Source organism: Propithecus coquereli, unplaced genomic scaffold (genome assembly GCF_000956105.1).
Source record: "Propithecus coquereli isolate 6110/MARCELLA unplaced genomic scaffold, Pcoq_1.0 Scaffold19, whole genome shotgun sequence".
NCBI classification, from domain to species: domain Eukaryota; kingdom Metazoa; phylum Chordata; class Mammalia; order Primates; family Indriidae; genus Propithecus; species Propithecus coquereli.
The window spans coordinates 3102939-3120023 of NW_012143856.1; the positions used below are offsets into that span (position 1 = coordinate 3102939).

Below are 17085 nucleotides of genomic sequence, written 5' to 3' on the forward strand. Positions count from 1 at the left end.
ATGGTGATATAGCACCTCTTGTATACTCCTGGATAGAGCTGGAACGCATTCTACTAAGTGAGGTATCCCAAGAATGGAAAGACGAGCACCACATGTAGTCACCACCAAATTGGTATTAACTGATCAACACATAAGTGCACATATAAGAATAACATCTATTGGATGTTGGGCACGGAGGAGGGTGGAGGAGGGAGGAGGGGACAGGTATATGCATACACAAAGAGTGCAATACGCACCACCCGAAGGATGGATATATTTGAAACTTGGACTTGGGGGGGAGGGGGAGGCAAGGGCTACATACGTAACCTAAACATCTGTACCCCACAATATGCCGAAATAAAAAAAAAAATTAGGTTGAAAAGTGTGTAATTATTTATAGAATGAGAAAAATCACCAGAAATAAAATTTTAAAAGTTGATAAATTCCAATGACATCAAAATACAGAAAAGCAATAAAACTTTTTAATAAGTAACAGCTCTACAATACTTTTTTGCCTACAATTTTTGGCTACTTGCTCTATAATCACCTCTTCATATGAGAATCATTTTATAATATTACTTTATGTGGAGAGAACATAAAGATTATATAGGTTTTCACCTAGTGTGGCCATTTGCTTTTTTATTATTAAAATAATAGTTTAGTAAGATCTTTTGGCTTCATAGCTGTTTATTTGTAATGCCATGTAAATATTTAGCATTATCAAGTTTGGAGAAATCAGTATCAAATTTTTCTCATATATGATTATAGGATTTTGGCATTTCAGGTTCTCTTGGAAAGTGACTAATCTTGAATTGTCCTTGAAATAATGAAACACATGAACCAGTTTATCCTAGGTGTCCTCCTTAAATTAGTATATTATGATTTTTATTTTATATTCAATGATGCTAGTAGTTTTTGTCGAATCAGTAAGAACAAATCTTTCTTCAATGTATTTGAATAATTAACTCCTCTTCATTGGATTATTAAATAATCTAAGAACTTTTATTAAAAATTTATCTCTATTAATAAATTTCCTTTGATGTTATCTGAAAAAAATTGTTGTTACAATTTGCTTCTTTATGCCAGAACAATTTATATTGTTTAATATGTTCATCTTATTGCTTTAGTCTATTAATTTTAAAAAATTCATACATATCCAAATTAATTAGTGTAATTTATTGCTTGTTTTATTGAAGCATTCTAAAATGTCTTTCCAAAGGCAATCATAATGGTGTACACCCAAGTCAACTTTCTCTTACTTGGCTCCTCCAAACACCTGTGACTACTCAAATGGTAAACTGACATCAGAAGTGAGATACAGGGAAAGTCAGAGTGAAAAGAGAATTTTTACCCAATTACGACTGAACCATCACTATCACCAGGGGCCCTCCCAGAACCGTGGAAAAAAGTCTTGAGTGAGAACTCTGAAACTTAAGCATCATCTGGTTCACTAAATCTGCCTTTATTGGTAACCTTAACTTTCTTTGTGAAATGTGAGAAAAGATGCACAGATACTAAGAGATGAACAGCACTGATGAGCCTAAGCAGAATAGTGAGGATTCCTCACTAAGGGCCTAGAGTTTAACCACCTAGAAGTAGGAATAAAGATTGAGGGTTTTAAAGATAAATACAACTAAATAAGTAGAGAAAAAATAACTTGGAGTATTGGTAAACTCCTCTATGTAGAAAATCCTAAAGAATACACACACACACACCCCCACACACATACACACAAATACTAGAACTAATAAAAGGTTCATTAAGGTCACAGGATACAAGATCCATACACAAAAACCAATTTTATTAATATTTCTGTGCATTAGCAATGACCAATTCTCAAAATAAAATTATGCAATCCAATTCATAATAACATATTATTCTTTTTAGAATAATAGTTAGAAATACATTTAATACAAGTACAAGAAAACAAAACAAAACATAGAAAGACATACCATGTTCATGAACTGAAAGATTCAATACTTTCAAGGTGGCAGTTCTTCCCAAATTGATCTACATAGTCAATGCTGTACCTATCAAAATCCCAGCAGAATATTTTGCTATAATTGACAAGCTGATCCTAAAATTCATATGAAAATGCAAGGGACCCAGAATAGCCCAAACAAAACAAAGAAGAAAGTTGAAGTACTTACATTTCTTGATTTCAAAATTTACTAAAAACTACAGTATTCAAGAGAGTGTGGTATTGACATAAGAAAAGACATATAGATTAATGGAATAGAATTGAGTATCCAGAAATCATCCTTTACATTAATAATGAATTGATTTTAGGTGAAGGTGCCAAGGCAATTCAATAGGGAAAAAACAGTCTTTTCAACAAATGGTGTTGGAACAATTGAAAAGAAACGAAGTTAGATCTTTACCTTACATCATACACAAAAGTTAAGTCAAATATATCATAGATCTAAATATAAAAGCTAAAATTATAAAAACTTCTAGCAGAAACTGCAGGAGAAAATTTTGTGACATTGGCTTAAGCAAAGTTCTTAGATACATCACTATAAGCACAATCCCACAAAAGCAAACAGATAAATTCTATTTCCAAAAATAACAACTTTTGCCTTCAAAAGACACCATTAAGAAAATTAAACAATAATCCACAGACTTGGAGAAAATATCTGCAAATCATATTTAATATAAAGGACTTATACCCAGAATATATAAGGAACTCTTACCATCCCATTATAAGAAAACAAACCAATTAAATGGGCAAAAAATTTAAATAGATATTTCACCAAATAAGATATACAAATGGTTAATAAGTGTATGAAAAGATGCTCAACATCATTAGTCATTTGGGAAACGCAAATCAAAGCCACAATGAGATACTATTTCACATCCACTAGAGCAATTAAAATAAAATAAGACAGACAATAATAAAGGTTGATGAGAACAAGGAGAAACTAGAATCCTCATCCATGGTAAGAATGTAAAATGGTGTTGCCACTTTGGAAAACAGTCTAGCAGTTTCTTAAAAAGTTAAACATAGAGTAACCATATGACGCAGTAATTCTACACTTAGGTATCTACCCGAAAGAAATGAAAACATATGCCCACACTAAGACTTGTATATGAATGTTTATAGCAGCATTATTCATAAGCACCAACAAGTAGAAATAATCAAAATGTCTATCAACTGGTACATGGATTTAAAAATGTCGTTTATCCATATATATACTATTAAGCAATAAAAAGGAACAAAGTACTAATAAATGCCACAAATAGATGAATCTCAAAAACAGAATTAGTAAAAGAATCCAGATGTAAACACTACATATTGTATGATCCTATATATCTGAAATGTCCAGAAAAATGCAAATCTATAGAAACAGAAAGATTAGTAGTTGCCTAGAACTGGGAATGAGAACAGAGATTGATTGAAAATGGTATGAGGGTCTTTTTCGAGTGACTCAAATGTTCTAATATTAGATGTGGTAAAGGTCGCAAAACTCTGTAGGTTTATTAAAAGTCATTAAATTGTCCACTTAATATAAGTGAATTTTGTGGTATATAAATTATAGCTCAATGAAGCTGTTTTTAAAAAGACGTAGGGTAATAAACTATGGGATCAAGGTTAGTAACAAAGTAAAGCCAGGATATAATTGAGAAAATGGGAAAAAATACTGACAGTCTTAATGAGCCTGATGAATTGAAGTGAAAGTGAGAGAGCTGGGAGGAGAGATTTTTGGAGCTAGCATTGAAAATTTCCGAGATGACATGGTCTAGATTTACAAATAAAAATTAAAGGATAATTACTTTATACTTCAAATAATTTATGAAAAATTCACACTAGGAATCCTCTAAAAGTAAACACTGCTGGAATATTTCAAATATGGCCTGATTTGTAATATTGGACTTACATATAACTTTATGTGAAGTGAAGTATAACTATGTTCCATACTGGTTTTTAATATCTATTTTATAGGCCTTCTAAAGTTCATTTCCATTTTCCAAAGACACTTTATTCTGATGCATTGAGCCAGCTGAGGCATACCATACCTACTTTTGATCACTCTCTAGCAAGAGACAGGTTGGAAATGATGTCAGGGAAAACACAGAACATGAAGAACATTTTGCTGGAGAATAGGTGATTAAGCCCAATTGTAATTAAACAAATGGGAGAATAATTTTAAAGGAGCAATGTGACCCCAAAACACAGTTCACTGATCTACTGTAAGTTCCTTTTGGGCTCCATAAATAAAGATGATTACATATGAGTAGAAAGCTCGGGCTTCTTTCCCTCACCTCTTTAAAAGAGAAGATTATAACCTCCTTTTCTTTATTCAGAGAAATCACTACATTTTATGTTCTAATAGATTTTTTTTTTTTCCTAAGAGACTGATATCTCACTACGTTGCCCAGGCTGGCCTCAAACTCCTATGCTCAAGTGCTCTGCCTCAGCCTCCTGACTAGCTGGGACTGCAGGTACACACCACCCTGCCTAGTCTAATAGATATTTTTAAAATAATCAATAAACTAGTTTAAAAATCAGCTTTTAGTGATATAAAAAAAATCATTGAACTCTGCAACCTTTGGTTTGATTTCATTTTTACCAATATACCTTTTTCTATGCAATGTATCTACTAGTGAGAGTATAAATAAAACCAGTAATTATTGTTTATCTATCACAAACTTTAATTTGTACTAAGTGTCTAGTTGGATGGTTACTTCCCAAATTGCTTTTAGCATGTACTAATTTTTTTTTTTAAAAATCAGATCCCAGACTCTTAATTTGTGATCTTTTAGCTAAAAATAAACAAAAATCACAGATCTATTGAAAACATGTGAACAAAATAAGCAGTTAAAAGTATAATTCAAAATGACAAGAAAATTAGAATACAGAATTAAAATAACATTTCAATATGTATGTTTAAGTTTCTTCAAAAATTTAAAATACTGAAAATGACATGTAAAAATGTGAATAATGAGGATTAATTGTATCAGTCCCATAATATTCCGAAGCAGCAGTAATTATTTGATCTACTCCCAGTCTAACCTTTAAAATTTAGTCAATCCTACCATCCACGAGGGTATTGGTGGACAAAACAGATGAGATTTCCTTAGCAGATGTGGGCTGAAGCTACTGTAGAAGCCAAAAATGAATACTGATGGTCCTGATTAATATAGGAGAGTTGGGGTCACCTGGGTGGTATTAGCCTTCTGGTTCAATGCCAGATTTCTAGGAAAGGGGACAGGGATTTATAATGACAAAATGGTCATCCATTTTGTGAGTAGATTTCATTCATTCATTCATTCAAAAATTATTCATTGAGCATCAGTTATACGCAAGACATTTATGAAAGGTAGATGGCCAGTAGGTTATCATGAGATAATGCAAAAAATTAGTAGCCCAATTTTTTTAACAGAAGATTTCTGGTAATGATTAGTAGATTAAAAACAAAAACCTAACATTCAAAATACTCAGCCAGCATAATATTTCAGTCATCCTGAGCCTGTGTCATTTGCCATGTTGATTTAACTTATTTCCCTTTTCTAAGAGCTAAAAGTTACTCAATTCAAAAAGGAATCATTTTTTTCTCATAAACGTTCTCAATATATTTGGTTCCAAGTTTTTTTTTTTTTTGAGACAGGATCTCACTCTGGTGCCTAGGCTAGAGTGTAGTGGCATCATCAGAGCTCACTGCAACCTCAAACTCCTGGGCTCAAGGGATCCTCCTGCCTCAGCCTCCCGAGTAGCTGGGACTACAGGCATGTGCCATCACTCCAGGCTTTTTAAAAAAAATTTTGTAGAGATGGGGTCTTGCTATTGCCCAGGATGGTCTTGAATTCCTGGCCTCAAGTGATCCTCCCACCTCAGCCTTCCTCCCAAAGTGCTGAGATTATAGGCGTGAGCCACCACCCATTTTTAGAAAAGAAAATGTACTTCCTAGTTTCTTTATAACATTGGATTTTTACCTTTAGGTATTATAAACCCTCCAAAGATTATATAAAAGCAGAATTAACATGTTTTACATTGAAGATTTCTAAATTTAGGGGGCTATTACTATCATTTACAAAATTTCCCTATTCTATTACTTTTCATGTCACTAGACTATTAATCCAGGGGTCAAATATATCAAGAACTACTGGTGAAGAGGAAATCAGATTAGCTACTGTGCTTTCATTCTAAATGTCACTACAAAACAAGAATAAGGACAAGGTGTTAATAGAATAAGGTGTTTGCCTGATCTAAATTTTATTAGTAAAACTATTCAGCTAAGAAAATAGCTACAAAAAGAAAAAAGAAAATGTGATGCTGTTTCTGCTTTTCTCAATCACACTGGATATAGAAACCATATTACTAAAATGTTTTTGAATGTTAAAATACAACCTTTATAATTTTCAATTCTTTAAAGATAATCTTACCTGAAGACTTGTGATTGTCTATGTTTAATTTTTAATTCATGTTGCAAATGACTCAATTCTTTTTGTACTCTCTGAAATTCATTTTGTTGACTTTTTAACTGCATGTTTGCATCTTGCATTCTAAAAATATAAACAAACATCCATTACAAGCTTGAATATTCTCTAATTACTATTTTAAAATTAAAATTTATACTTTAAATAAGTAGAAGAAAACTATGCATTTATATATATATATGAATGTATAGAAAAAATACGGAAAGACACATCAAACAGCCATTATCTGTGAGGAGAACAGTGAAAATTAAAGGCAGGGAAAAAAAGTAAAGAATATTGAAAAAAGGCAGAACTTTTACTCTATATTCTTTTTTTTTGTTCACATTTTTATGATAAACATGTATAAACATTAATTACAATGTAACTAAAACATTTATTTTTATTAAAGTAATGCATGTACATAATTTAAAATGTCAAATATTACCATTTTAGGCCATTTTGTGTTGCTATTAACAGAATACTTGAGATTGGGTAATTTATAAAGAAAAAAAGGTTTGGTTTGCTCACAGTTCTCTTGGCTGGAAAGTTCAAGACTGGGCAGCTGCAATGGTGAGGGCCCCATGCTACTTCCATTCATGGTGGAAAGTGGAAGGAGAGCAGGCATGTGCAAAGGGATCACACAGTGAGGGAGGAAGCGAGAGAGAGAAATCAAGGAAGCCAGATTCTTTTTAAATACATGTTCTCACCACAACTAATCCATTCCCACAGGAGTGAGAACCTAACCCCCAGGGAGGGCATTAATCTATTCATGAGGGATCCGCCTCCATGACCCAAACACCTCCCACTAGACCCCACCTCCCAACACTGTCACATTGGGGATCAAATTTCAACGTGAGTTTTGGCAGGGACGAACCACATCCAAACCATTGAAATTACTAAAAAGATTATAAGAACGAATAGTAATCATTTGCTTTTACCCCAATTCCAACTGCCAAAGGTAACTAATTTTAACTTTTTTCTGTTTCTTCTAGTATTTACCTCCATATTACTAAATAATGTGTTTACACTGATATTTCCTAATATTTCATTCTAGATATTATCTAATGGATTACAAGTCAGTTCAGATCTAGATCTGCTACATGTAACTGAGACCTGAATATGATGGCATATATACATAAAATTTCACATAAAACAAATGCGTTGCCAACCAGTCCAATGATGAAACAATAGCTTTAAAATGTCGTCAGGGCCCCAGATCCTTCCGAATTTCTGGTTTACCATCTTCAGTGTGTGTACTTTATTCTCATAGTCCATGGTGGTGGTGGAAGCTCCAACCATTACATCCCTGTTCCAGACCAGCAGCAGCAGGAGAATAATGGCCTACTCCATTCCTTTTAAGTCAGTCTCCTCAAAGTACCCCTGAATACTTCTACCGAACTTAGATACATGGCCACACTCAGCTGCAAGTGAAGCTGGGAGGTGCAGTCCTTTAACTGGGAAGATTAGCCCCCAAACATATTCGTACTTCTGTTACTAAGATAGAAGGGAAAATGAATGTTGGGGCAGGCAGCTAATAAGAACTGACCCTCCTACACATACTTACACACCTCCCCGCTTCTTTCCCTCATCTTTCCAATATAGTTAAATCAATCCTTTTTATTAAATTATATTCAGTATTTACATTTTTCTCCATTATACGTGGTGAGCCAAATACAATGCCATGATTATATTTGTTTTTTTGCAAAACTTTTTGTTGTCTCTGAAATTAACTCCTTTTCTTAGTTTTCTGTGTACCTATAACTGACTATTCTTCCAACCTTAACAAAAGTGTAATTCTCCACTCAATACTTTCAGATATAGCAGATAATCTTCCCAAACTATTTCTTTTCCAGGAGGCAGTCTTCCTATAGCTCTCCATTTCCCTGCTCTAATCTGGTTATGCTCTGGTTTGACTACATGGCTGTCCTTCAGGAATTGGCCTCATCTCTCTTTCATGTCAATTCTCCTATACTCTGGTTCTGAAATTTTCTTCCTACTTGGTTTAGTCTGAGTTAAAATAAGGAATATTCTGTTCATTGGGTGGTATGTTTGAGACTCTCAATGTCTGAAAATGTCATTATTTTATCTCAGAGTGAACCGTTCTGGCTGAATATACAATCACAGATTAAAAATATATTCAGCAGAAAATTAGGGCACTGTTCCACTGTTTTCTAACTTCCAATGTTGCTGCTGAGGAGTCCAGTGATATTCTCATTCTTACTTCTTTGTGTGATACATAGTAGGTTCCCCTTTTGATATGGTTTGGATGTTTGGCCCCTCCAAATCTCATGTTGAAATTTGAGCCCCAGTATTAAATATGCGGCCTGGTGGAAGGTATTTGGATCATGAGGACAGATCCCTCATGAATGGTTTTGTGCCCTCCCCACAATAATGAGTGAGTTCTCACTTTATTAGTTCATGTGAGAGCTGGTTGTTTAAAGAAGCCTGGCACCACCTCCTCCTTCTCTTGCTCTTTCTTTCACCATGTGACCGCCCTGCTCCTCCTTCACCTTCCACCTTGATTAGAAGTTCCTGGAGCCCTTACCAGAAGCAGATGGTGGCACCATGCTTGTACAGTCTGCAGAACTGTGAGCCAAACCTAAACCTCTTTTCTTTATAAATTACCCAGCCTCAGGTATTTCCTTTATAGCAGCAGAAATGGACTAATACACTTTTCTTCTCCACATTTCAGAAGCATTTTCTTAAAGAAAATTTTTCTCTTTTCACCTGAGATTCTTCAATTTGATCACAATGTGTTATCATGTTAGTCTTTTGTCATTCTCTGTGCTGGGCACTTGGTAAGTACTTGCTTTAGAAATTAATGTTCTTTAGTTTCAGAAATTTTCCCCCAGGAAGAATGATTCCTTCCTGTCCATTTCTAGAAAGATGTTTCTTTCTATAACATCTTTCTATTATTTTGATTGTGGGATCTCCTGGACAGATCTTTTGATTGCCTTGTCCTTTCTGTACCATTTTACCACTTTTGACTTGTTGTACTACTTCCATTATCTTCCTTCCTGCCTATTAAATTTTAACTTCTGCTATCATATTCTAACTACCAAGAATTCCTTCTTGCTCTCCAAAAGGTTCTTTTTTATGACCTCTTATTCTTGTTTCATGTATACAATTCATTGAGGATATCAATTATAATATGCTTTTGAAGTTTCTTCACCTTGCTACATTGCTTCTGTTTCATTTTATTTTCCTTTGTTTTGCTTTTTGTCTTTCATATTTGAGGCTTCCCTCAAAAGTCTGGTGATGCTTTGTTGTCTATTCATATTTAAGAATAAAGTATTTAAAGGACAATTAGCGTGGTTTCTACAAGCTAATGATGACAAAGGGAGAAAAGGAGGGGAGACCTTTCTAGATAAAAGAGAACCAAATAGGACATGTGGACCTTGTTTAGAACCTGATTAAAACAAATTGACTGTAAAACAATTTTCTTTAAGAATTGAGGAAATTAGATTATGGACTGGGAATTAGATAACACCAAGGACATATTACTAATTTAGGAATAATAATATTGTGGTTACGTAAAAAAAAGTCACATCACACTGAAGGATAAAATAGCATGCAGGGATAAAATAGGGATAAAACAGCATGCAGACTAGGATTTACATTAAAATATTTCAGCAAAGAAAAAAAGAAACAGATTACACAAACATGATAAAATCTTGATAATTTTAAAATCTGTGTTAGTATTTATTTCACCATTTTCTCCTAAAAAGCTAAAGCATAAGGAACTGAAATGTTGCCTATAAACTTCTGTGTGAGTGGGTGGGGGGTGGATTCTTTAAGGATGGACTTCATTGTGGGGAGGTCTGGTGGGGAACTACCTATGCTGACAGCATAGATCTTTCCTCCCTATCCAGTCATTCTCCCAAGCTCCAGGCTCTTGACAAAGTCCTGGGAAGTAAGGGAAGGTGTCTGGGTTCTGGCAGGGAATGTCACTGTTTCAAAAGTCAATGTTAACTTAATCTCCCTGTTCTCATTCCACCACCTCTTTTCTACCACTCTCCATCCTTAGCCATGCCTAGTGTCACTGAGACCAGACAAGAAACACCCAGTCTTCTGCCAGGGACAGGGAAAGGTAATTACATGCCTTGGGGGAGGTGGGGTGAGAAAGAGGATCTGGAAGCCTAAATATACCTTTCAAAGATTTTAAATGAATCCTCTTATTTTCAGTACCACTTAATACCTTGGCAAGTATTTCTCTTAGCATACTAAGAGAAAAAAGTCAGCCAAATATTGTTTTTAGGAGTCATATCTTTAAAAAAAATTGACAGAGAAATGTAGAAAATAAAAGGTTATGAAAGTATATACCAGACAGATGCTTTAAAAGATGATAAAATATGTTAATATTAATAACTAGCAAATGCATTAAATGGAACAAAGAACATTTAATTTTTATTAAAAGCCCAATCACCAAGAAAAATAACATAGCTGAGAAATATATAAAGAAAAATCTGTTAAAAATAAAATGAGAACAAATTAATAATCATAATGGGAAGTATTAACACTTTTCTCACAGAAATGGAAAAAGTCATAATAACATGAAAAATAGACAAAGATATTGAAGATTTAAATAATAAAATTAACAAGATTGATATATGGATATAATTGGAATCTTATATCTAATAATAATTTTTCCAAAATATATGGTATAATCACAAAAATTGACCGTGTCATTGGCTATGTTGAAATCTTAATATATTCTTAAAAAGAAAAAAGAAGTCATATACCTATATTTATTGCCCACAATAAAATTACATGAAAAATTAAAAACAAAAGGGTAATAAAAAAAAATCTATATACATGGAAATGTAAATATACATCTAATAATCCTTGGGCTAAAGAGGAAGTAAAACTGGAAATGATAAATTATTCAGAAATAAATAACAATGGAAATACTATATATCAAAGTACTAAGAGGAAAATTTATAGCCTTAAATGCATTTATTAAAAAAACAATGAATCGATATTCTGATTGTCATGATCCAAGAGAAAGATACAAATGACAAAAACAATGAATGCTCAGACGCAACAATATCTCAGTAGCAATAAGCATATACCCAATGCCCAGATCTTGATTTCTAAATACCATTCTCCAAAAAAGAAATCAGAGCAACTTAGAGAACTGTTTGATTCTAGAGCTGGGGCATGAAAAATTCAAGATGAGTCTAGAATGTTTTGTGGTGCCAGAAAGTAAGAATTGCTCAACAGAAGATGGGACAAGTTCATAGGGCACAGATGTGACCTGAGAGAACCCCTAATGTCCAAAACTAAGCAAAAAATGAATAATCTCAATATAATTATGAATAAAGATCAGGTAACCCAAATTGAGGGCTATTCTATAAAATGACTGACCAGTACTCTCCAAAAGCCTCACGATTATGAAAGACAAAGGATGACTGAGGAACTATCACAGATCAAAGATGTCTAAGGAAATACAAACTCTAAATGCAACGTAGAATTCCAGATTGAATTCTGGACAGGAAAAAAGTCATTAGAAAAAGATGATAAAATCAAATAAAGTCTGTAGGTTAGTTAATAGTACATTGGTACAAACCAATGCTAATTTCTTAGTTTTTATAATTGTACCATAATTATGTAAAGTGTTAATGTAAGGGAAAGCTGGGTATCTGGAAACTCTCTGTACTATTTTTGCAATTTTGTATAAATCTAAACTTATTTCAAAATAAAAAGTTAAAAAAAGAATGACCTCTACATATACAATGATTAATTTGTACATGTCAAATGTATACGTAGTATAAATTATGACATAAAAGGATGGGTGCATTTAAAATTTTGGAAGTTATACAATACTGTTTTAATAGCAAAAACAAAAGGAAACAACCTTTATGGTCAGTATATGACAATACATGGTCAGTATTAGAGGAATGGTTAAATAACTTATGGTTCTCTGGAATACTATATAAAAAATTTAAAAAAATAAAAAAATAAAGTAGATTTCTATGTCCTAGCATGGAAAGAATGCCAAGACTTATTATCAAGGGAAAAAAGCAAGCTGTAACTTACAGAGATCCATAAGTATGAAACCATGTATTTTTATGATAGTTCTGTATGTACAGATATGCATTTAAAACTTCAGAAAAAGGATGAGAACAACCTTCTAAAATAGGGTTACCTCTACTGAGAGAACCAGAATTGGGAAGGCTGGTCAAGGGAACTTTAGTTTTTTCTATAATATTTAAATTATTTACAATGAAGATGTATTTATGTGTTACTTAAAAATTTTAAATTAGAATTTTTTTTAAAAACCTTGACAGTCTCTTTATGTGTGTATAAACATTTCTCAGGTTTATAAATGGGAAAAATTCTAGAAATATTAGAAAGAAATTTAAAGGTCTACTGTTAAATGATTAGATTAAACAACATGTGTATTAAATATTCCTTAATACACGCCTGCTCCAACTATTTTCACTCAGTAAACAATTCTGTTTTATAAAACATTTTCCTTTTTATAATTAAAAAACATGCACATTAAAACACTTTTCAAGGTCACTTATTTTAATATATCTCCCAAATCAATGTTATATATAAATAGCATCCCGAGGCTTCTAACTATATTCCCTGATAAATTTGGTCACATTAGTTCATTCAGCTTTGGCTATGCTAGTTTACTTTACCTCTTCCAAATCAAACTGATATGGTTAAAAATGACATGCCTGGAAAAGTACAAATGTTCACTTTTACTGTATATTGCATCAACTTTGTGAAATAATTCACAAAATACCACAATACAGTATGTACTGTCCTAGTACACAGTATGTTCTAACAGTCACAGAATTTGAACATTATGTTGATATAAGGACATGATGTTGTCTAGTCAGAGAGTGTTCCTGAAAACAGTGGAGACTAACAGCATGTTCTAGCAGAGAGAATCCTGTACTGGGAGTTAGATGACTTGCATTATAACCCTCTTGCCAATGTAATCATAAGAACAAGCATATTTATTACCCTTATCTATTTCTTCCCAGTGTTTCTTAGTTAATTTGATGAAAATGGATCATATGTGAATTACTAAGTTGTAAAACAAATGAAGGAAAGGTATAATAGTCCTTTCTTAATGATTTTCATTTTGATTATCAATATTGCTCATAATCAAAATATTCTAAAGGAAACTACTTTAAAACTCTTTTTTAACTTTCCTCCACTCTATAATGAAACACTTTAGGAAAAACAACAAGAAAGCTAGTTACATCATTGGGATTTTACCACCTGTAATTTATATTTTTTCTATCAAGCCCCAGGTTCTAAAGATTAATTTATAGTCTTTCCCTCAAACTGGTTTTGTAGCAATCAAAGATAAGAGATGGAATTTCAGGGTCTGAAAAAATGAAGAGGGGAATTTTCAGGATTACAGCCTACCACAGTCTGACAGGCAAAGGCATTCAAATATCAAGGGGAAAATTAGGACTGCAACAAAGAAATCACTCAAAACAAGGTAGTACTTCAGGAGTTCTTGGGAAATGGATTTCAGAAATTGACATACGACTGCCAATTATGAGAAGTGGCTTCTGTAACTGCTCCTTTGGAATTAACCACTACCTAAATGCATTCAGAAAATTAAATTACTTTCTTCAAGAAAGTAGAGAATAGGGGGTGGGAAGTCCAAGTATTATAGATAGATAAATCACTTAGGATTCAATAAAACCAGAAAAAACAGTCTTATTTTTCAGAGAAGTCATAAGCATTTTGTGAAACCCTAGAGGTAGAAACCAAACCACTTTACCTATTATCAGGAGCTATGGCAACTTCAAAAATGTCAACAGGAGAATGAATGTACAGGACCAGAAATGTCACTAACATGCAAGTAGATAGAACAGGAGCAATATATAAAACAAAATTATTTGTGAATACAAATACTTAATTTCCTGTTGAGTGGTATTCTATTGCTTTTATTTAGAAAATTAACATGACACCCATGTATATCTCCCTACAAAATTCTTAGTTACTAAAATATATCCTTTTGTTAAGATAGTCTTAATTTTATACCAAAGAGTCATTATCCTGTCTGTACATTATCAATGTACTTTCAGTAACGAATGTACTCCTTAACAGCTTGACTCCTTCTGAAGGGTGCTTGCCCTATTGAGTTAAAGATCAGAAATATTTAAACTTTGCTAACAGGTAGAGGCATCAAAATTCTAATGACATTATCTTCTAAAGCCATTATTATCTTGACTTTGATACCACACATTCATATTCATTCCCTCTCCCCTCTCTTCTCCCTTATCTGTCTCTTCCCATCCTCTCCCAAAAAGGCAGGAGAAAGGCACCTTACACTGGACTGAATCAATATAGCTTTTCAAATTAACCTCATTTGGCCATTATCCTAAGTGAAATAACTCAGAAACAGAAAGTCAAATACCACGTTTTCACTTATAAGTAGGAGGCTAAACAATGGCTACACATGGATATACAGGGTAGAATAATAGACACTGGCGACTCCAAAAGGTGGGAGAGTGGGAGGGGGGTGAGGGATGAAAAATTACCTCTTGGGTACAATGTGCACTATTCAGGTGATGGGTACACTAAAAGCCCAGATTTTACCACTACGCAATATATCCATGTAACAGAACTACACTTGTGCCTCCTGAATCTATAAAAATAATTAAATAATAAATTAACCTCATTTAATTATTGTAATTTGAGCTTTATTCAGTCTTTCGTTATTTACTTATTTCTTACATCTTTTAACATACAGATAGTTTATTAAAATAATAGATCTTTCTTTGACTAAATATTATATGATACTCTCAAGCTTTACTAGTATAGAAGCAGAAGTTAAAAATTTTAACCCTGACTTAATGAAAAACCAAATACATAATTCAGCTTTGTAGGGCTGATGTATAATTTCACAAAATGGATGTTAAATGTTTTACTTTATTTTTCTTGAAGGTAGGGGATAGAAGACAGTTTGGAGAAAAACTGAAATCTCTATCGTTTTAAAGTGCTTTTAATAAAATAATGTTGTTTATATAAAACATTGTTTTAAATATTGCTACCATCATTTTAAAGTACTCTTAATAAAATCACATTGTTTATTCTTTAGTGGAAGACCTTATGTTTCTTACTTCCCTTATTATTTTCTTCCAGTTCTGGTAACACAGTAGGTATTGATAAATATTCTTCTATTGGTTAATTCTTTTTCTTTTTTTTTTTTTTTTTTGAGACACAGTCTCACTCTGTTGCCCGGGCTAGAGTGCCGTGGCGTCAGCCTAGCTCACAGCAACCTCAAACTCCTGGGCTCAAGCGATCCTCCTGCCTCAGCCTCCCGAGTAGCTGGGACTACAGGCATGCGCCACCATGCCCGGCTAATTTTTTCTATATATTTTTAGTTGTCCGATTAATTTCTTTCTATTTTTAGTAGAGACGGGGTCTTGCTCTTGCTCAGGCTGGTTTCGAACTCCTGAGCTCAAACAATCCGCCCGCCTCGGCCTCCCAGAGAGCTAGGATTATAGGCGTGAGCCACCGCGCCCAGCCTTCTATTGCTTAATTCTAAAAGATGGAAAAGCAAATAAAATCCTTGGATAATCTCTCTTTTTCATGTAGTAGTTTCCTACTGTTTTGTCCACTCAATACAATTACCTTTCTTTTGGGAATTACCAGCTCTTAATTCAAGGAATAGTTTCTTTCCCCCCCACTCTTCTAGGTCCAATCAGTCATAAGACTGCTACAGAAGTTTCCATGTTCTATGACCCAACCCAACTGGCTAAGTGGACAAAACATCTCCCCCAAACCCTGTCAGTCAGAGCTCCTCTCTAGGATTCTTTTCTTGGGGCTAGAGAAAACAGCAGGCAGTCCCTTTCAGTTAGCAGTAGATGTAAGAAGTAAAACTTAGGAAGCGAGGGCAACCACTTTTCCTTCCAGGAGAAAGCTGATTTTCAGTTTAAGAGAATAAAGCCAACAAGCAAAGAAAAGCAGAGATGAAATACAAAAGGGAAATCTTAGAGGTGGCAACGTCCTTTGTTCAGATTATTTTTGAGGCCTGCATACATACGCCCTTCCCGTGGTTCAGTTTTTCCTTGAAGTCTGTCATCATTGAACACTTTTTGCCTAAGCCAGTTCAAGCTAAATTCTAGTCACTTACAACCAAGAGTCATAACTAATAGTGTATGTCCCAGGATCTATCACATAGCAACTTTAAAATTAATTTATAAGTAGGTGGTTTGAAGACTAGATGCTTCTACCAATGTCCACGAATGGAAAACATAGTTAAATTAGCAAATGACAATAAAAAGGCAATTAAAAGAAAAGAAATATTCTGAGTAAAAAACTGAAAAAAAAATGTATACTAAAAGTCAGAGAAATGGAAATTGAAACTAATATTTTAATCTAATAAATTAACAAAGATTTAACAAAAATGAGTATACTCAACATTGGCAAATCGCAACGCAACCACATTCTCTTACATCATTTGTAGGAGTATAAATTTTTATAAACTGTTTTTGTAACTATGCATCAAGAAGCTTAAAAATATTCACATTCTTTAACCCAGGAATTCCACTGCTGGGAATGTAGCCTAAGGAAATAAATCTAAATATAGAAAACATTTTGGTTTGGGCTGGGCGCGGTGGCTCACGCCTGTAATCCTAGCACTCTGGGAGGCCGAGGCGGGCGGATTGTTTGAGCTCAGGAGTTCGAGACCAGCCTGAGCAAGAG

At 33.6% G+C, this 17085-nt stretch overlaps 1 protein-coding gene across 1 annotated transcript in view; it reads right to left on the reverse strand.

The window, feature by feature from the left end:
• The window catches only part of LEKR1 (leucine, glutamate and lysine rich 1), a 191813-nt gene that overhangs the window by 117532 nt on the left and 57196 nt on the right, over window positions 1-17085 (reverse strand). The window contains exon 4 of the mRNA XM_012642881.1: window positions 6364-6483. Coding sequence (XP_012498335.1) covers window positions 6364-6483 — 120 coding nt within the window. The remainder of the gene's footprint in view (window positions 1-6363; window positions 6484-17085) is intronic.